At 39.1% G+C, this 22,978-nt stretch overlaps 1 protein-coding gene and 1 long non-coding RNA gene across 2 annotated transcripts in view; one reads left to right on the forward strand and one right to left on the reverse strand.

Annotated features, from left to right (window-relative positions):
• The window catches only part of LOC135947693 (protein big brother-like), a 29,094-nt gene extending 16,752 nt beyond the window's left edge, over positions 1-12,342 (forward strand). Inside the window, exon 7 of the mRNA XM_065496584.1 lies at positions 11,320-12,342. Coding sequence (XP_065352656.1) covers positions 11,320-11,388 — 69 coding nt within the window. The 3' untranslated portion in view covers positions 11,389-12,342. The remainder of the gene's footprint in view (positions 1-11,319) is intronic.
• On the reverse strand, positions 1,255-5,227 carry LOC135947694 (uncharacterized). The gene is made up of 5 exons (XR_010575704.1): positions 5,021-5,227; positions 4,860-4,963; positions 1,663-4,810; positions 1,502-1,605; positions 1,255-1,452 (listed from the first exon to the last, which is right to left on the reverse strand). It is a non-coding gene; the product is annotated as an uncharacterized LOC135947694 (long non-coding RNA).
• Positions 12,343-22,978: the final 10,636 nt, after the last annotated feature.

Here is a 22,978-nt window from a genome sequence, read left to right on the forward strand (position 1 = left end):
CACCAGTACCAATGCGTTGTTTAAAATAAATGAATAATACGCTTTGAGTAATAGACGCACTAGAGTTCAACAATTAGAATAAAATTAGTTGACTCAAAATATACATTAGACTAACAGACCTCAAAAAGCAAAAAAATATCTCAATTAAATATAAATTGAACAGCAAGAGTTTGCACTGAAATCAAAGATGGTTGCCAGCGGAAATTGCGTGCAGGACGTGAGTGCTGCTGTGTCAGCTTTATTTTGAGCGTCGCACACACATTCAATATAGTGTCTTGCCGGCTCACTCGCTCGTCAGAGTAATAATTCAGTAGCGAACAAAGAGGACACACAACAACATTTGATATACGAGAGGGGTGCGGGAACTGGTTGCCCCCTTTTCCTTTTCGCAGGGGTTGCTTTTCGGCCAATAAGGGCTGCAACTTTGAAGAGGGGACACGCCCTTTTTATTAGTTACCATCGCACTGCTACTGATGCTGCCGGGCGCACTCGTCCCTTTTCAACAGGGCATTGTGCGTAATTTCAGCGTAATAATACAGCAAATGTCTAAAGCGAGAGAGGAACAGTAATGGCCTCTGCTATGCTGGCCAGTCAAAAAGAGTCTTTTGATTAACGGTTTCACTTTTTGCTCTTCAATGGAGGCAGACGGATTCAGAATGGAATATAATGTATGAAATCAATTGTATTTTATTATTTTCTCAAACTCTAACTTACCTCTTCTTTTTCTATGAGACGAAGGTTTAAAAATTTTATAACTTGTTAATAGAAAATCATCAATTTTTTTGTCCAATATGCTCCTCACAGATTTATATATTTCAATTGTACGTTTAAAATAGCTAATTCCTTCTCTGATCGCAGCTTTTCAGCAGTTTGTTTTACAAATCTAAATTTTGATTGATCTCATCCGTATTTCACGAATTTCTCCTATTCAATAGCATTTTTCCGTCACTGGATTTCTCGTTTCCACCAGACTGATTGGCAGGTTGAACAAAGAGATATGTCAATGAAAAAGTGCGCGCGTGCTCTTCGACAGGCGGCGTCTCGCTGTTGCGAGAAAGAAAGAAATAAATAGAATTCGAAAAAATTAATCAAAATTCCCTAAGCTCAGGCCGACAATACCTATACGCACAAAGCCTTTCTTCTCGCGGTGGGTTCTACGACCACCAGCTGCAGCAAATTCAGAAATTCCTTGAGCAAATATCCTAAAAATGTCTACGCACAAAGGAGGGAAAGCCAAATTTAAACCCGCGCAACTTAACAAGACAATTGGACTTTATTAATTTACTCTAAACAGTACACAAGAAAGAATACAACGCGGATCACTAGAATTCCGTTTCCGACGCCTCCGAACTGATATCACTCGCTCCCTTCTGGACCATAAACCCTACGTCGCTCCGCCACTGCCGAAACTGGCAGAAATTAGCAGCAGCCTGACCGCTCACTCGCCGACATCTGAAATTGATTCCTAAGTGGCGGCCCACAACTTACTGCCCAAAACTACCTTAAAGTCCACGGCACGGCCCTGCGACGGAAGTCCTCGGCGTTGCCCACGAGCCCTCCAAAAGTGATCTCCTACCTTGTCTAATTACGCTGTCCGACTTCGGCCTGCCCACACAAACACAAAATCAGTTACAGGAATTTACTTGGCTCCAGAGATCTTACTCGTTTAACTCGTGGACTTCGCTTCTCCTCGTTCCGTCCTTGTTCGGGTTTTTATACGGTCCTTTCTCCTCCTGCGTCTAGCTCCTCCTCGTTCTCCACGTTAACCCCTTCCTGTGCCTGTCGTCTTTTGAGAGGGTAGCTTTACTCCCCTAAGAAAGAAGAAGGTTATCCCCTTAGCACCCTCATCCCCACTTCCTTAAAGCGCCCCTGCCCTTGCATCACACCATAATCCTCCCCCAAGGGCAGGGCGCACATCTCATCTAGACTGGCATCCTTGGTGGTAGTCGATCCTGATTAGCTTATGGTGCCAGTTAAATTTGGGGTGGGCCCTTCACTTGACTTTAATAGAGTGCTGGGTTGCTTCTTTCCTACAAACATATTGTCTCAATGATTATTTTATCTGTCATTTAGAAATTTATCACAAAGCGTCTCAGTACATGTATGGTCAATTAAGTTTTTCCCGGCGACATATAGAAATTTAAACAACTTTAGAAATCAGGAAACTTCCATGTCTCGACGATCGACATATTTTTTTTTACTCCTGCCTGCCTTCATGACAAGTCTTCGTCACACACAATTTGAATTAGATTAAGATGTTTAAGTTCGGAAAGATTTCTTCCTGGTCGGCTATCGTAGTTACGAACAACAACAAGATATCAATGCGGCTACAATAATTATTATTTTATGAGCCTGAACCAACCTTACCGCCGGTTATCATTATCATTCAAAACCGGTATCAGAAGAAAACAATTTTGACACCTTTGCCATAATGATAATGCTAGTTGGATGAAATGACCGGTACTTTTGCTTAGAAACCGGTATATCAAGACTCATGCGATTGCACTAACCACAGTAATCACCGTGCCTCCTTCTAGACTTTTAGCTGTTTTCGATTCCGCTGACTCACCAGATCTCTTCTCGAAATTAAATCCTAAACTTAACATATTAAAACACTTCACGGGGACAACCAAATGACGAATAAAATCACTTTACACAACAAATTAAAATTTTTCGCATCAATTTTCGCCTCAAAATAATAAGTAGACTCTCTTTGCTGGGTACTCTTTATCTGCAGTGGGACCATTGTGGACCACCTGCGCACTGCTCCCGTGGCTCGCTGACGTTCTTTTGATGGCGAGCATAATCCCAAAAATTCCGCAGCAAGTTGAAGGTAACTCGGCCCGTCCTTTCCAGAACAATCAACAATTTTTGCCTGAGGCTTTCTATCCATTCTGCTGGGACCTGATGCAATTTGAACGATTTAAAATTTTCCTCATATTTTGGGACCTTCAACGCCGTTCTCGAAGACTTGGCCAGCCAGACTCGAATACTTTCTGTCTCATCTACTGAGCGAATTGTTGTGGGAGGTGGCGGACCATCACTCGATTTTCCATCTTGGACTTGAATTATTGCCACTGGCTGACTTCCTGTTTGGACGAGAACCCACATTTTTGAATCAGGCGGCACTTTGTTCTCTTGAAATGACCTTTGAGGCTGAATCTGCTCCGGAAATGTCTTTTCCTCATAGGAATCGAATTTATTCAAAGCTGCGATTGTGACAAAATTTACCTCACTCCTCCCCAGGTCGTTGGCATTTTCCTGGAATGCGTCTCTCTTCGTTTGTTGATTGAGGCCAAAGGGAATTTCTCCCCATGGGAATTGAAGCACCTGTCTAGAAGAAATTAGATTCACCTGGTGCTTGATCAAAAAATCACAGCCGATTAAACCTTCAAAGGTGACTCCTGAACCCTCGACGACAACAAATGCATGACTACAACCCATTTTCCCCCAATCGACAAATAACTCAACCTGGCCAACAACCTTCATTGGCGCGCCATTCGCAGATCTGACGTCTTGTAGGAAAGGCACGATGATGGCGCGCAATTTTTTAGCTAACGCGAGCGACATCAAACTAACCATTGCACCTGAACTCACCAGAAATGGGACATCTTTCTCTACGACTCGACCAACGACAGCAAAACCCGATGTAGGTGTCACTCTGTGCACTGCGGCCTGCAAAATATCTTCTGAAATTAATTCACGACTGGTTGTTTTTTCACAAAAATTAATGTCAGCTTTATTTTTTATGACAGGGGGGAGGGAATTTGTTTTTACTCCCCCCATTTCCCGTTTTTTGCGTCGCTCTCAGGGCAGTCAAAAGGGGGATGGCCTTTGTTAAAGCATTTTGAACAAACTAGCACGGGACAGTTATTCAACGAATGACCAACTTCATAGCACAAAGGGCACGCCGTCTCACTCGCGTCTCTTCTCTCAGGTAACCGCGACTGACTTTTTAACGTCGTGGGAGGTCTAGAGGACACAGCTGAAGTTAAGTCCTCGGTTTGAACGCTCGACCTTTGCTGCCTATAATTGGGCGCCTCGAATCGAAGCGCCTGCTGCTGAGTTGGCTCGGCTGCTGCTGCCTGTACCTGCTGCTGGTTTCCCCTCCACGGCGCTCTGGGCCAACTAAAGACTGAATACGGGCCTGGAAGGGGTGGATAAGGCCCGTACTCTGGAAATCCTCCCCACGCTGCATTAGGATGAAACATGGGGGGATGATACCCTGATTGAAAATGAAGTGGGGGTTGCGGCTGCTGCACGTTATCAGCCGCATCCCTCAGCTGCGGGTTTTCATCTGCTACTACTGGCATTTTAGAATGTTGATCTGCTGGCCTTTGTTAACACCTGACACCAGAATGTTGATCTGCTACGCTGGCCTTTGTTAACACCTGACACCAGAATGTTGCGAGAAAGAAAGAAATAAATAGAATTCGAAAAAATTAATCAAAATTCCCTAAGCTCAGGCCGACAATACCTATACGCACAAAGCCTTTCTTCTCGCGGTGGGTTCTACGACCACCAGCTGCAGCAAATTCAGAAATTCCTTGAGCAAATATCCTAAAAATGTCTACGCACAAAGGAGGGAAAGCCAAATTTAAACCCGCGCAACTTAACAAGACAATTGGACTTTATTAATTTACTCTAAACAGTACACAAGAAAGAATACAACGCGGATCACTAGAATTCCGTTTCCGACGCCTCCGAACTGATATCACTCGCTCCCTTCTGGACCATAAACCCTACGTCGCTCCGCCACTGCCGAAACTGGCAGAAATTAGCAGCAGCCTGACCGCTCACTCGCCGACATCTGAAATTGATTCCTAAGTGGCGGCCCACAACTTACTGCCCAAAACTACCTTAAAGTCCACGGCACGGCCCTGCGACGGAAGTCCTCGGCGTTGCCCACGAGCCCTCCAAAAGTGATCTCCTACCTTGTCTAATTACGCTGTCCGACTTCGGCCTGCCCACACAAACACAAAATCAGTTACAGGAATTTACTTGGCTCCAGAGATCTTACTCGTTTAACTCGTGGACTTCGCTTCTCCTCGTTCCGTCCTTGTTCGGGTTTTTATACGGTCCTTTCTCCTCCTGCGTCTAGCTCCTCCTCGTTCTCCACGTTAACCCCTTCCTGTGCCTGTCGTCTTTTGAGAGGGTAGCTTTACTCCCCTAAGAAAGAAGAAGGTTATCCCCTTAGCACCCTCATCCCCACTTCCTTAAAGCGCCCCTGCCCTTGCATCACACCATCGCTCGCTCGCAGTTTTATTGATCCTCGCCCTCGATTCGCTTTTGCACCCGCACCCCTGACTCGCAATCACTTTTGCCCTTCTCGCCCCCTTAAAATCGGTATTAGAAAAGCGAGGAACGCTTTATATATCCATCCGAGTAGCGAGGGATGGCGCAATTTCGCTTCAATTCCCGTCAAATGGCATGACAAAACGTATCGCAGTCAAATCGATCAATAACACGCTAAATTTAAATCCCACTTCAATTTCATTATGCATATAAAAATTTGTATTTAGTGGTCATTGATTATTCCCACTAATATTCCGCATGGATTGATTTCGGTCCAAAAATTAGTAGCAAAGATTGAAATCTAAATAATACTTAAATTAATTCATAAAGACACAGGTCAAATGCAGTTCTGCTCAGTACCCAAGATGGTTTAATTTTTTTAACCTCAGCACTTCCCGTAGGTCATTGGCTCACTGGGACCCAATAACTCTGCCAAAGGAATAACATATAGGGCCGAGTGGCCGCGGAGGAGCTTGGGCCCAATGTGGCCTTCATATCGCCTCCCCGCACCGAGGTCTTTTATTGAAATGCCAGACATTTGTCCCTAAAGGCGCTGGAAAGGTGCGTAAACCAGCAAGTGGCGAGTCGGCGCCGGTGCGCCACCCAGCCCGTAGGGCTATTAGAGCATTTCGAGTCACTCAACTAACCATCTTTTTGCAATATCTGACATAGGGCAGCCAGTATTACATCCTCGAATTGCTCAAATATCTCCCATTGCTTTGACACTCCTGATAATGCCTTAACAATGCGAGTCAACTGGCTGGAGAGTAATTTAGTAAATTCATGTTGGTGTTTGAAGATTCTCTTCATGATTTAGAACGCCTCACTAAGGCAGTTTCTTTTTTTCTGCATTCTTCTGTGACAAAATGCATTGACCTAATAAGAACAAGAAATAACGGCCAAATGAAATAGTTTCAGCTTTGATAATTTTAAAATAAATGCGCAATTCTCAACGAATTAAAGGTTCAAGTTAAGTGGAGTTTTCTTTAATAAACATCATTTCAGCTACTGCACTTAAAACTCTCTTCGTGAATCAGTTAGCAATTTCCCTCTTTTCAAATTCCTTACCAACAACTATATCAGACTAATTCCGTCTCGGTTGTTTGGAAAAATTCCGTTCTAACATTTTTAAACAAATTGTTTTCGGACAACTTCCCTCTCGTCTCTATTATGTACACCCTTCTGCTTGTGGTTTTAAAGTTAAATCTTGGAATGAAAAGCTGATGAAAAGACAGAGATAAATTAAGTAGTTCATCTTTAAATGACATCAAACCTATTCTAAAAGTAGAATGTATTTAGGTCATTTATAGCTTTAATATGTATAATTTGTAACATCATCATATTTAATATCCTCACTGCATCCGTATTTTGATAAAAAAAAAAAAATACCTAGAACAGCGCCTCATGCATAACCTGCATATTTTCAATTAATTTTTTTAGGAAAACTAAAAGCGATTTATGTTATTATATATTGCGGATGTAATTTTGAATCGTGTATTATTTCTCTATACCTCCCAATGACCACCATTTCTCTTGCGGCCGAGAATTGATGAGATAAAAAACGATAGAATATTATAATTTCATCCGCAGCTGTAGTTTCGTCTCTCCACGTGAATAATATCACACACATGGATTATTATTTTATTTTTCCATCAGCAGCAGCAAGCTATATATGTATAAAATAACACACATATGCACAGTGCGGCGGTAAGGTAGCCTGATGATGATGTGGTTGGAAAACCGATATAAAACCACAGAAAACACTGACGTCACGTCCCGATCGGTGGTTGATTACTGAAGCGAGAGAATGATATTATATTTTCATGCACATCAACCAGCCAACCGAGCTGTTCTCTTTCTCTTTCGTGTGTTCGAGTCGGTGTTGTAAAAAATACACACACGCATCATCCGCTCTTCGCGTCTCGGTAATTAGACACCTTATTTCAAGCGGAGGAGACAGATCTGCTTGAAAAGTCACCTGTGCTGGCTGCTCGCATCTGACGCTAACTATTTATTGACTCTGATTTCTACAGGCTGCTAGATAAATTTTAGAGAAGTTTCTGACTTGTCGATTTGAATTGAATTAATCGCGATTTCTTTCCATTAATTCAAGAGAGAATTGGTCGTTTACATGAATGCTCATCATTACTTTTAACTAGTTTAAATGGAGTCCTATTGGAAGGAAAATTTGGAAATTGAATTTAACATGCAGCTTCATACAAACTATAGACTGTAGAAAAATGTGTTAAATATCCAATAAAATAAAATTGTTTGCATTTCTAAAAACGTATCAAACCCCTAATCTTTATATTAGTTAATTTCCAAAGAAAATATAGGATTATTTTATATGCTACTCCCTGAATTCCGCCAGGAGAGAAACCGACGCACTGCGGTCACAATCAAGCCAAAATTGCCGCGTTTTCCAGGACGAAGCGTGGTGTAGGTCGATTTAAGGTTGACACCCTGAGGGTTGCCGGCAACAATGATGCGCGTATACGACGCGAGAGTGTCCTTCTCAGAAATGCCATGTTTCCAATTTTAGCGCAATTATAACAAATCTGTAGAAGAAACAATTTCTCTGGAAACGAGCTTGATTGGCTCAACAAAAAGGAACGAGTCTTTCCAATTAATGAAAAGCGCACACCTGGTGGAATGTGCATTCGAGTTTATTTCAAACAGTCAAAAGCTAAACAATTAGTTTTATAAATGGTGAATATTTAAAATCGATTTAAAAAAAAGTTTAAATGTAGTAAAAGCGCAGTTAATTTTTCGGATGAGGAGAAACGTTGTCATATAAGAAATTCTCTCTTTTCAACAAGGACAATTGATTTTTTTTCTTGATACAACAAAATAAATGAACTTGAATGTTTATTTTGACAGGGCAATCTGATATATTTGGAGCTGCTCATCACGCGATCGCATCCAGCGATAAAACCTATAAAAATCACCCGAATTCGGAGCTGGTCGCTTACAAAAAACTCCACACTTGTGATATACACTCTTTTTGGCCGTCGTCATATGTTGATGAAAGGAAGTTGAGGGCATGAAATAGGATTAGCGAGGATAATGTGTGCCATATTACCTGCTTCCCTGTCCTCTCGCCGAGGGCTTCACTTACGCCTTGATACAGCAACACAAACAGCTATATCATGATCGCCCGTGTAATAATATCAGATTTCGAAAGCTGCTCTGTTGCACCCCCTGCGCAAGAGAGTGTGTGTGTGTGTGTGTGTGTGTGTGTGTGTGTGTGTGTGTGTGTGTGTGTGTGTGTATACGTACTCGCCCTGTCCGTTCACTGTCACCAGACGACTGCCTCCCAGGTAGAGAATAAAGGAAACGCTCACTCTCGAAATTCTGCTACTTTAATGATAATGGTGTCATTGTTGCTGCCAACGACATCAAGCAGATGCAATCGTATTCGTATCAACGTTTATGATGACAGTAAAAAATTCGGCACAATAAAAGAGGCCGCGCGGCGTCTCCCTGTATGTGACATGTGTCGATTTGGAGACATTTTCCAGCTTTGTCCTTTTTTCTTTCCATCAGACAGCGAAAATATAAGTGGTGATTTTTGTATATATTGATTTAATCGATTTAAATAACTTTTGCGATTTAATCTGTGCTTCATTTTAGTAAATTAATTTAGACTTAATCCACCCATTCGAAGGTTTAGGGCACTCTTTATTCTTACTCTGCAAATTGTAGAGCTGTAAAATTTATTTCATTCGAAATACAATCGCAACAAAAATCAGTTCAGCCCTTTGCGATTAAAATTAAAATTTAGAAAAAGTTTGACCATTTTACTCTACATTTGACTAAAATGAATTATATGATAAAAATAAAATGGATTAAAATTGTAGACGCCAGCGGGTAAATATGAACAGTTGAAGAGAAAAATACCGTAAACGTGCGAGAAATTGTTTCGTTCTATTTTTCTCTCTAGTCGGTTATCATGCGGTTTAGATTTGATTTTATTGTGAGAAAATTTTAATTGTGATTCATTTTCTTAGTTAAATACGTGACATCAAATAAATATAAAAATTTTCATTTTTAGAATGTAAAACAGCTGGGTTGAAACCAAAATCAGAGAAACTCCTGAAACATCTGTGAGCGGCTTATGAATTATTTATTTGATTTTTAAAAATATCTATGCCTTAAATTAAATCAATGAAATTAGCAAGGGACTTGAAAATTAAACTGGAAAAAACACTCCTTTCTTTTTCGTTGGCAGATCGAATAAAAGAATGGAAAAAACAAAGTCGAAATTATTTTTGTTTTGGAATCAGGAGTAATCAGTGAAAAAGTGGAACATTTCTTCAAAATGGAACAATCTAGTAGGAAAGAAGCAAGCTCGTCAAATACTTTCTAAAACTGCTCACTGATACTAATTGTCTGTGGGACTAATTTCGAGTTGAATGTGGGAATGCGAGCAGACAGGCAGTGTTTCAATGCGCCGGTGACACAAGGGAAAGCGGGAACGTGCCCCTAACGCGACCCCTGGGATTTATACATTTCTCGCTCAGCAGCTGGGCAAATAAATCTGTACAACTTGCTCTCTCACTCGACCCGCCTGCGTCGTTTAATTGCTCAGCATCTGATTTGTTTCCACGTGTGCCAGACAAGGGCGCTGTGTGGAATGGGATTTGAATATCCACTTATCCCGTGCTGATCCTCGCGGGATCGCCCACAGCAGTGCGCAGACCTCTCAATAAGGAGATTCAGTACATGAAAGTCCTTAAATAAATTGCAGATTTATTTTATTAAGACTTGGCTAATGTTTTCACCTACTTCAAGAATTTAAAAAAATAACCACATATGGTTATAATATCCTTACTCGATGAAGCAAAAATTGTTAAATACATTATTGAATATGTTGACAAACCTGTACACACAGTAGTTGTAAATAATCAATATCGTACAATACATCATATTAACGTGGCTACATTAAAACTCAAATTGTTCGATTTTAAATGCAAAGTGGTGACAATTGTGGCTATCTTTTGGATTTGCAAATAACTCAGCAGTTTTATAATTTCGTGCAAAAAATAAAATTTCCAATTGTACTGTCTATGCGCCATGGGCACTGCTCTAAATAAACAACACAAAAGAATTTAAAATAAAAGTTACCAAATCGTCTTATAGACAGATTTGAATTATATTTCCTAATTCAAATTCAAAACTTGGCATCGCACAAAATAGCATTGTCCGCATGAAGTATTTGCATAATGTCGTCACCCCTTCGCTCGCCGCTGCTGAAAACACATGCTTTTCCAAACAGGCGGAGCAGACGCATGAAATGCAATTATAATGCATTCACAGGATCAGGCTGACGCGTTTAATCAAATTAATACGCGAGAAAGTGAGCAGCGGCGGCGGCAGTTAGCCGAGTGTCAGGTGTCGCGTTCGACAGCGCGTGAATGACGTCGGCGTGACGTCTCAATCCCAATCACAAACACCACCATTAAAGGGTTGCAGGCGCTCCCGCGCACCCTCTTAAACAAACACAGTCGCGCGCGGCCGCTCTTTACAGCTCCGATTTGAATACATTTGCTTATCGCGTCGTCGATTATCAAATGTGAATTGATAATTCCAAATTTATTCATACACTATAATGCAAACGGGTGAACAAACATAGGGGGTTTAAGACTGATTTATGCTCGGTTTATGCTAAATAATCATAAAGACTTTCTCTCAGTTAATTCAAAGTGTTTCGCTGGAAATTGCTTAGTTTTTGACGACGCATACTGAACTCCAACCATAATTATTGGAATCTGAAACTTATTTTGCTATAGTTCAATATTGTTGAGCTGCATAACTTGTTTATTCCCCTGTTAGAAATAAATTTCCCGTAAAACCCGGTACTTCTCTTAAACTGTATAAAAGTATAAAAAAATAACAAAGATTAACCCCATGAAACTTTCGATAACATTTGCACATAAAATAAATTTCAGCTCTTCTCGACAAAAATTTGTCGCAAAATAAAATAAACAATTTTTGATGATGGAACTTTTTGCTTTTTTTCAGGCGCAACAAGAGGGCTACATGCGCGCAGCTCGGCGGAACAGACATCAGCAGTGGCACGCCCCGCGTTGAGCTTCCCAAAATAATTCACCACGTCGCGGCACCTACTCGCACCGACCTTGATCATCGACTTCCTCTTCACCTCTGCACACATCTTGCTTTGTACATACACACAATTCCTATCTGCGGTGCTGTCGGCTGCTGGCGACCTCACCAAATATTTAATATTTCAAGGACCGATGCAAATCTCTGTATTTTCAGCATTATAGTGCCACTAAATAATGCATACTAGTTATCTCATCTTGATGTAAACTATGTTAAGATAAATAAGTGAGGTGAAGTTTTGCACCTTTCCAGCATGCGTGATTTGACTTCACGGGACGAATGTCTAGCGTTTAAATGCAGTCCTCGGTGCGGAGGCAAAAGTGGCCCTTCAGTGGGCTGGGTCCCTGTGCGGCCTGGTGCGCCCATGTTATCCGTTCGCGGTGTTATTGGGACCCGGGTTTCAGCATTCGTGCTAGCACATTGCGCGCCCTTGCCGGTTCTCGGACAGGGATAAAAAGTAAAAACAAAGTGACAGCGTAGAACGATGGTGATGAAAAGACCGAAAAGACGTCTTGAATGATCTGCGCCTATGAGTTTTTCTCTTATTTTAATTTCCAATGTAGATTAAATTTTAAGTTCACGAAATCTCACATCTTTTTAAACTTTTTGGGGGTAAAAAACTTTGCATAAGTTCAATAAGTGAACTTTTAAAAAAAAATTTAACAACAATAAAATATGATTTTTTCAACTCCATTGATTTGAAATCCATATTTATGTTATATAAACTGACTGCAAGTTCCTTATTTATAATTTTGGATCAAGAAAGTTCAATTGGCTTTTTTGTTTTGCAATTGGGTAAAATTGATAACTGTGTAGAAAATGTCTTAAATTTCTGCCGTGTCCGTGAAATCAAAACAATTAAAAATTTGTGTAAGTCATGTGCTGATAGAAAATAAATGTATACAATTTTAAGCAAACCTATATGGAAACGCCTTTAATTGAAATTTCAACAAGTTTTATTAATTCATATTTTATTTCAAGCTATGAAGGTAATTTTGGAATGATGCATGAAAAACGAGATGCGAAGGAATGCGAACTTTACTTAAGGTAAATTGTGTAACAAAAATTTCGGGAACAATTTTCAAATGTACAAGCGGCTGTATTAATAAAACGTATTAAGTTCTCCTCGCAGTATTTGGTACTGAAAAACTTCTCTGGCGGAATAATACGTTAATAATGAAGTTGAGCGGCGCACAGACAGACGCGCGTCAAAATTTTGACGTTAGTACGATCCTTTGTTTGCGGTGCGCAATTCATATTTTGCCCGCCATTCAACCCATCCGCCTTATTTTAATAATTCACACGTCTCTGGCATTAATTTAGGTGTGACATTTCGCACTAGCAAGCGCAAATAAGCGCATCGATTTCGCCGCTTGTGTGAACGGACGGTTTGTGTCGCCCCCGCGGAATAATGCTGGCAGCTAGTTTGTAAAAACAATAGGCACAAAGGCCTAATCAAAATAAGAGCCCTTCTTTCTCTCTTTCTATCGCCGAGAACAGCGCAGACAAGCGCGATTCACGTCACTCGAGCGCGATTAGCGCTGACATTTTCGCATTTTCCAGCTATTCCTTCTTTGTCCCCTCCGAACAATATCATTCCAGGCAAATTGAATAATGAGCCTATTATTTCATTATTCGCTTTCCGTTCGGATAACGTTTCTCTACTTTTTTTATTTTGTTTTCGCACGCAATTAATTAAGAGCGGCGAGTGCAGACTGCGAACGCAGGAAGTGTAAAAGAAGAGGTGCGGTTCAGTATAATATTTAAACATGATTACTACACAAAGTAATTTTAAGGATGCTAAAAGGTGTTTTTTAGCAATAATAACTCCCACTTGTGAATAATTTTTGAAGCAAATACTATGCAAATAATTTTATTTTGATATTTGACCATAGTAAAAAGATTTAACATTTTATATAGAAATAGTTTATACCTGATTAAGTCTAACACATATAAAATTAAAAAATGCAACGCTTGATTTATAATGTAAATTTGGAAATGTGCACGCATAAAAAGCAATTTTATTTATGAACTCAAGACCACTATTAAATTTCGACCTTATTCCAACAAAATATCGGCTAATTTATTGTCCATTTTCAAGAGCAGCACGCAGGGCAAAGAAGGAAGTGCTTCGCATTCGCAACAAAGCATAAATGTTGAATCCCGCATGAATTTCGGGAGGGTGCATCAAACCCTCTGCGAGCGCGTCTCGATCCATGACAACGAAGCAAAGCCCTCGACAGTTGCATAGTGTGTTTGTATTTAGTTTGGGAGAGCGCAAAGCGCAACACTCCACTCGGACAAGCAGCACAAATAATTGATAAAGGTGCTTGCTGACAAGCAGAGACGCGAGGAAAGAGCAAAAGGCAGCGAAGAATGAATGAATGAATGAGTTCACTCGATCATGAAGCGCGTGCAGCGAATCAATTTCGGGCCAAGAAGCGAGACATTTCAACTCGGCTCGTTTCCTAATTGTGATGGATCGGACGACGTGTGGATTGCTTTGCTGCTCCTTTTTCAATGCAATTGGCGTTGAAAATAACGTCTTTATTCACGCGAGTGTTGGATGAAACGAGCCAGCCCGGCGACTTTTTGCTACTGCCAACCTCTCTCGTTGGCCCTTTCATTCAATTAGTACAACAACAATTCTCACAGCACTACCAAATAAATCCAATCCAATAAAACGCTGTGTTGGAGCCGTGTCTCAGCTTACAAAATAACAAAAAAATTTGGATCTTCAAATTAAGAGAAAATTGTATTTTTAAAGAATTTTAAATTAACTTCACTTTAAGTGTCCCTCCTAATAATTGTATTATTCTTTACTTTCTCTCTACAACCTTTCATTAAATTGAATTTCATTTTAATGGATATCACTAATTATTTTAAGAAGAACAACATGTGAACCAATATCTTACATTTTACAGAAAAATGTGTAGCATTAAAACTGAAAAACCAAAATCGATTTTACCCTGCCGGAAATTTAGAATATTTTTATGGAATTCATTCCTGTAGCATAATTTCTAAGTTGTTAAAACAAAAGAAAAAAATTACAGGAGTTTGATAGTTTTCACAACCAGGACTGAAAGAAGTTAAAATTTGTGCAATGAGATCAGAAATAGGATTTTTAGGTTCAGCCAAAATTGCAATTAATTAAACTACATATATCGGTCTGATTTTTCGGTTTTCTGCCTTTTAACACATCTGTATTTTTTACTAATGTAAAATGATGTTGACCTAAATGAGAACAAACTACTGAATTTATAATTAAATCAACTCTGTTCTTGAGCTCTCATTGCTCAATGTTTGTAATTATTCTAGCCTTGAAGAAAATATAACATTTTTTAATTCAATAATCTGGATATTTTTCTTTTGTTTTAGCATCTTACGGAATATTTAAACACCTTTAATAATTTTAAGACTTGAAAATTGCAGATCTGAGTAAAGAGGAATATTTAGGAGATTCCAGTCAGTTCAGTGACTTTGTTAGTCCACTGCTTTGGTATGCATCTCACCTAGGCACGTAATTCTTTTCGAAGTATTTGAAATTTCTATATTCTTCACTCGAGACAAACGTTTAGTTTTTAAAAAATACCCCTAACGTGAGAATAAACCATATATGAATTGTGTAACACAAAATTCTCACTGTTAAAAAATTGCAGTATTTCACCGTTCGCAATCGCAAGGGATAATCCCGGTGGCTAAGAAAGGGTTGAAGCCAGCCGATTGACAGCTGTCTATAAGTTTGAAACGCGTGCACCTTTGAAAAGAGAAATTTTAATTTGCAATAATCCTCGTTTAATTTACCGTTGATCAAAAGCGCACGTACGAGCGAGCGGATATCTGAGCTCTCTTTTCGCTTCTTTACAGTTGACATGTGATCCCAATAAATTGATAACAATGGCACCGGGGAGGGTGTCCCTCCTCCCTGTGCGTGCAATGCACATGATGCGAGCGGCCGGGGAAAGCATGCATTTTCATGTGAAGCGGACCCGCTGCGCGCTCGCTCTCTCTCATTAAAGACCACCCAGCATTGTTGTTATTATAATGTGCGCGCGATGCAGATTGATAAGCGTGAGTGCCCCGTGACAAATGAGACCTTTGAACTGACGAGACAACTTTAATGAAAGTAATCCTGTCTGCACCCGCTTCGTTGACTTAATTAATTGCTCTTCAAGAAGTAATTTTAAGATCTCAACATTGAAATTTAAATGATTCTTTCTCTTTCTCACTGGGATCATGCTTCATGAAATATAATTAAATTACGAGTATTTAGACAAGAGGCAACTCTAGTCAACCTCTTCAAGAAATCTGTTGCTGTTTTGCTATATTAAATCTTCCAATCAATTCTTCTCTATTTGTAAGAAAAGGATTGGAACAATCCAGCGCTTCGTCATCTCCAAATTCCTTAACGCTGAGCCAACAGTTTGAGAAAATCTTTCAATTTTTTTTTCTGGGCGTACAATAATTTAAAAATTTGATCTTCAAATTATGCACTTAAGCACACGCATTCTTTATGCAGCCTAATTGAAAACATTTCGATCAACTATAAATGGAGAAGACTCTTTGCAATTTTTTGCAATTTGTCTCTAAGCGTAGAAAATATTAGAGTCAAGGAAGGTCGAGGCTTTGACTTCTTAAATTTATTTTAAAGTGTACAGATTTCAAAAACCTATTGGAGAAATTAATTATAGAGTGTAGAGGAGCCCAGAATGGAAAAGTATCTTTTCCTTAAATAGTTCGAATTCAATTGCCATCTTACGTGCATTTGCAGATTCATATTTCGTAGAAGAGTAAGACTATAAATCAATTACAAATTATATGCACAGTAAATAATTCATCGTTTGCAAGAAAACAATTCACCAAAATCAATAATAATATCACAATTTTGCTTACCCTGATTCCAGGTCTATTAATTATTAAAATTAATGCTTCTATATCTTTTCCTCGCACGGAATTTCTTATCATCGTCATGCGTCACATGAGATGGAAGGGTTAGTGCAGGTAACGCGCTTATTGCACACTTACTCTGCCGCCTACCGATTAGGGAGAATATGAACCAGTTAGGAGCACCACATAATTATGGGATTGAGATGGAATTGTGGAAAAAACCTTGAAATTAGGGCAGGCTCAAGTTAAAAATTTAAATAATTTGTATTCCTAATTTATGTCATATTTTATTCCAAATAATTTTCCGCAATTGAGACTTCTGGTCAAAATCCTCTTCATATAGGCTCAGAATTTTTTTATTTAAGCCCTGTTTGACTTTTATTTTAATCATGGCCTGAAGAAGTAATATTGGTCTAAAAAATTGAAAGTACTAGATTTGATTTTCCAAAAGAAAAATACGCACATATTTATTATAGTTGTTTACTCTCAAATGTTTGATATATATCAAATATATTTGCTGAAAAAAGATAAATAAAGAAACCGAAGCTCTCTATCTTTCAAATCTATACGCACAATTAATAGAAAAAATTATTATTAAGCAGTTAATAAGGTCAGAGTGTATTTAAAATTTGATTACCAAGCAATTTGGCCTATACTCGCGCGGGGGTGGTCTATTTTGCCGTTTTGCATGTTGTGAGAGCGACAAAAGCGGCGGCACTGCTCACTCTCGTTAAGCACAACAAAGATGCTTCAATTAGTGCGAATGATCAGGGGGGCGAGCAGACCCCCGGGTGGCCCTTATATTTTCGCATGCTCGCGCGCGCGCGTGCAATTGTGCACGGTCGCTTGCCCCTGGACCAAAACACACGATCACGAGTTGCGAGAGCAGGGAAATAATATGCGAGATTACGATTGTTATTAGTCGGCGGAGCTGCTGGGTGGCACGCGCGCCCGCTTAATGAGCGTTCTTTTATTATTCATTGCGCATATTTGGACCGCCAACATTGCACGCGAAACTGGTGAACGTACAACTCATGATATTGGCTGCTTTTCATTTCAAATAATCGTGTTGGAATCTAAAATAAAAAACATCTCTTCACTGGAATTCATTTTATTTTAAAGCATTCAACCTCGTTTCTTATCTGAATTTAAGAGACAGCTTCAAATAAAGGATGTGTAGAAGTAGGTGTCGGATGATTGAAACACCTCTCTTTTATCAATTATGTTCATATTTGCATTTATTTGTCTGGATATGGCAAATGTATGGGGCAAAATTAGCCCTGCAGAATCATAATAAAGATCATTTTGAAACTAAAGTCAACATTGGTCAATTTTATACCCTTAGAGGAAACAGAAATTTTTATAGAGTCAAATTCAACTTATTTAAAACTCCAATTTCAAGCTTAATATACGAGAAACCGTTTTTACAGCTTTTTTATTCATCAGTTTGAGGAAAATGTTAATCAAATGTGTTTTACGTACGCCACAGCAGCCATGCAGATAACTCATAAAGTTCCAACAATAATCGCACATTCGAGGAAAATAATCGCATGGGAGCCAAGTGTATATCAGGAATTTGGCAGGAAAATATTCTGCAAATATATCGAACTAAAGATTAATTTATGCGTCTGGTCGATTAGATTAAAATTTATCACAAGAGGAAATGCATATTAACTCAGTTTTTAATATCATGACATGCAAGTCTGCGTATAAAAGCTGTGAAATCTATTGACGGGAACCGATTCTTTCCTCTGCTTTATCACGAATATTCACTTTTACTGAAATTGTTGAAATTTTATTAAGTGTTCAAAGCCTTGACAGTAAATAGGTTATATTCATATTTTTCTAAGAGTAATCTTAATAATTACTGGTGGATCTATGATTTTTAATGGCTTAATTAGTCGATACCAATGCAAAAGTCTTAACATATTTTTTGCCAACATTAGAAAAACTCACTTAAACTAATCAAGGTATGATAATTGTGTTCATAATATGGCTTCTTAAATGGAAAGTTACATGTCTGCCTGGTAAAAAACATAATTTTTGAGTAAGAAATGAAAAATGCAGTTTTCTGTCCCTCCCGCACTGTCCAAATAATCTCTCCTGGCGCCTGACTAATCTCTCTGCTAATTTATCCGAATTTATTTGAAATGTTGCTGGGCGCATTTTCCCACACATCTTGGTGCAAGGAAATCATCTTGTGCAGCCTCCCTTTCAGAGTGCTAATCGCATTGTCAAGGAAAGGAGATCGCTATCATTGCATTAGATGCCGGATTGCGAGGGTGTCATCAAGAGATTATGCGACAGCTACAAAAGAAATACACAAGACCTGAACCTTTTGTTGAACTCGACCCACTGCGTTTGTTGTGAAAAATTACACGGATTTGTGACGCAAACAGATCAATAAACATCGGGGGGAAAAAGAGCAATTTTGAAGAATTAAGGACAGGACTATATAACATAGTATAATAACTGTACGCCCGCATGTATAACACAGTAACACATGTCATGTTTCCGCCGTCATTTAAAGCTATGATAATCTTCAACATGATGGACACATTATTGCTTCTTATACGATATAATGTTAAATTTCCTCAAAATACCCTACAAGCTGCCGTTAAACTATAATGTCAATAATTTTGAACATTCAATATCCATTTTGTTAGTAATTTAAACAAGAGTCACCATGTTAAAAAAAGACATTCTTAAAAATCAGCGTGGTGAATTATTGGAAGAAAAATTATATTTTACAATTTAAACCTCTTTTTGATCAAATCACCCTTATAATTTTAATATTTTTAAGCATATAAACACCAGTGATATCAGTAACATCAAAGAAATAAAGTTGTGCATTTTTTGTACCTAAAGAAGAGGTTTCCATAACACTGTGCATCTTCAATGGTTTGTCCCTTTTCACAAATTCAAAATATTTAAAAGTAAAATTCAAAAGCGCTTAGAACACACAGTAAAGCGCGTTGGCAGAAAAATTGTTTTTATGCCTTCTTGAGACAGTGCAGGATGGCTTGCCTTATTGTGGAGAGAGAAGTGTGGCCACCACATTATTTATCAATGTACCATAGACCTGGTAAATATCCCGCTATAGCGACCACGTTGTTATCGTGTTTTTATTCAACTTTCAACTATAACCATAGGAATGCATTTTCCTGACATTTCCCTCCTTTAAGAGTTATCGTATAATTTTTCAGAATTTTAAATACAGAGTGCAGAAGTTTATGTATGCGATGAAAATATGGAATATATAAAAATTCGCTCCCAAATTTAATGTCAAATACTAGGCAGACGTTTGCTGTCTATGTGACGTTGCGGAATTAATCAAATGCTTGCGTCCGTTTCCTCCCTGAGAGCGTTTGGGGTGTGTTGAGTAGAGGTGAATGCAAAGAGGGTGCGCGCATTATTGAAAAATGAGCCGACAATGCGAGAGAGCAGCGAAAGTAATAATTTGCGCCAGCGAGACCGCCTGCCGAGTGCGCAGTTCACGCCCTGTCAGCGAGCAAAGGTCTGCCTTTCATCATTACATAGTTCGGAATTACGAGCGTTTGTATTTGTATTTGCACAAACGACCGACAGCAAGCCCGTGAGCGACATTTTTGTTAATATGGTAATTAGCAGCGACGATTAAATAAATATGTGCATTTTCGACGAGCGTGGACGCACAGTCGGGATAAAGGCCAATTTGCACGCTCCATGCAAATTTTTTCATGCATGCAGAATGGCAATTATGTGTATGACTTTTAGAAGGGAATGCGCATTCATTTGAATTCATTTGCACGTCAGTATGATAATGCAACGTGCGCAGGCAGATATTCGCCAGCGATATGTTGCAAGGTAGCCGATAAATAAAATTCAAAAGCCAGAAACAAATTTGTTAATATTAGTTTCTCTGAGTTTTGTTATTGATCTCCCTATTAAAATTTTCGGGACTAATTAGGAAAATTCTACTTGATTGGCAATATGTTCCAGCTGTGCTATTTTGAGGGGAAACAAAAACAGTATAGTTTATATTTTTTGCAGTGCAGATGGTCCTTCCAAACATTTTGTAAATATATTTCATTAAATATAATCATTTAAAGAAAACTAGCACTAGTTTATAATTATCAATATTTTTTATCTACTCAAACCAAGCGTAGTCAATTTTTTTACCCTCCATAAAAGCCGACTTGGAAAGGAGTCATAACAGAAATTGCAACGGGAACAACACGACTCAAACAGCATTGATTAGTCTGCTCGTGCGGCTGTCAAAGTCTGACGAGGCGGAACATTGGCCTGCGTGGGGGTGGACCATTGAGGCAGGCAAGGGGTGCCAAGGACCAGAGAAACGCACTCGAGCGCCGGATTGATTGACCGTCAGTCAGTCAAAACACAGCCGATTAATAAAAACCGACCGGAAGTGAAATGAAAACGAGCCCTTATTATTTATCATTAAAACGCTCTCGCATTGAGCATTGAGCAACACTCCCTTTCGGCCTTTTCGGGCAGTGCATCTGTTTCGGCCGTCAGGGCCCACAATTAATAGATCGCGTGCCCGCCCGCGTTTAGTCCTGTGACGGGAGAACAATGTGCCGGCAATTAATACCTGCCTTCCTCTATATGGAAGCTGGACATCGAACAACGAGCTCCAGGCTCTTTGTTCCGAGAGCGCGCGGAAATAATTGCTAATTGCACCCTTCAGAACAACATGTGTGTATGTGCTGGTGATTTGCGTCTGGCATGCACATCCTCTATTTCTTCCTGCCCTCTGATTGAATTTCTCGTGAAATGTGCTGAATGCGGCTCAATATTTCTTCAACGAAAGCCAAGTATTTTCAAGAAATTTTTACGATTCAATTGTTGTAAATGGCGAGTTTCTAAAATAAATTACATTAGAAACTATTATCATTAATATTTGCAGTCATGATCGTTGAAATATATTTTTCTGCCGCAAGAGGAGGTCAAAATTTATTTGCATGATGAAACCGCAATTTCGAGTACTAACCGTTCCTCGAGAAATATTTAACAATAATTTAACTGGCAGTTTAAAAATAGTTACAGCGAATTTTTATGTAGAAATAAGGGTGAATCAAGATTAATTTGTTTGCTCAGAAAAAATCATTAATTAAATATATGTTAAATCACTGGCAATAGAGTGAATTACCAAGCAAATTCATTTTAGCCTTTATAAGAGCCGTTCTTTGAAACAATATACCAAAAATGTTTCGTTCTAATAAATATGTACTGAATTTATACAACTATTTAATAAAACCTGAAATTGAGTTTTGAACAGAGTTCATTGAAGTATCTTATCACCGATTATTATTTTACAGGGGCTTTGTAACTTTGAATCCAACGGTGGTAATGCAACAATGGTCACAGGAAATTAATAAAAAGGCTTTTCGGAGCACTGCAATCGCAACAAATAATGCGCGGCGACCAGGGACACCTAGCAGCAGGAGGTCCATCGCTCTCTGCTGTTCGTTCATCTGCGCCAGAGAACCATATGGTAGAGGAACTAGTCCCACAAAAAGTCAAACTATTATTGTTCGCGTGTCGAGAGAGTGACAACAACAAAATCTGAAAAAAGCAACTTTTGCAAAGCGGCGTGTGAAAAGAATAACATTTACCCAGAATTGTTATGTACCCCTTTTTTGTTCACTTGGACAAGCGAGGGTGCATTTTGATGATTCAATTAGAATCGAGAATAAAGCTAAAAAAGTACTGCGCTGTTTGCAAAAGGATTATATAGGAAAACCTGTGATTCAGCACATCATCATCCGTCTTTCCGCAGGCGGATTATTTGATTCTAATCGACGCGGGAGTGAAATTAACAACGCCACGTGATGTGATCGGACAATAGATTAGGCAAAAGTTTAAACGATGCCGTTACGTCAGCAGGTTGGTCACTTCCATGGGGGTGTTTTGTTCAACGGGTGTGTGAAATTGTTTGTTTGCATTTCGTGAGGAGTTGAAATATGATGATCTAATGGGTTTTTGTAAAGTGTATTTGGTACAGTTCACCTAAAAAATGACAATTATATTGTCATGTGAACAGAAACGTAAGATTTTTAATTTTAAATTCTCAAAATTTGACAGTAAATATGCGTTAATTATGCTGAAACGATGTCTTGAAAAACCGTCAAAATCGGCCAATCCAAAAAAAATAGTTCCCTTAAAAACCTGTCGAAAATTTACAGCCCTAATCCTATCTTAACTTCTGCGAGCGCTTGAAAAGGATATATACTTCTTTTGGTATTTTCTTGAAATGACAAACATCGGTGGGCTCAACAAAGAGACTTAAAAATGCTGGAAGATCTTTTGAAAGCAAAAAATGTTAAAAAAGCATCGCAACAACAATTACGACGAGCCTCTAAGTCGCGACGCTTTTACTTCTGCTGCCTGCATCGAACCCCCGAGTGAGCCACCCCCTTTGTTGTAGTCATTTTTTATAAATTATCCCTTGGCTCGCAGTTGCAAAGAATGAATGCAGAGGGTCGTGCATGTGCCAGCACAAAGGGGTCAGGCAGCGCAGTGAATACAAGAGAGGAGCTTTTACCTCCTCTCGCTTCATGCTTTATTGTGTTGGGCGACAAAAAATGACAAAACAGACAAGGCCTTGAGTAAGCTTGAAAAATCTTAAAATTGTCCCTTCTTTTTTCCATCAATTTAAGAAAATATG

Source organism: Cloeon dipterum, chromosome 1, assembly GCF_949628265.1.
Source record: "Cloeon dipterum chromosome 1, ieCloDipt1.1, whole genome shotgun sequence".
Classification (NCBI taxonomy): domain Eukaryota; kingdom Metazoa; phylum Arthropoda; class Insecta; order Ephemeroptera; family Baetidae; genus Cloeon; species Cloeon dipterum.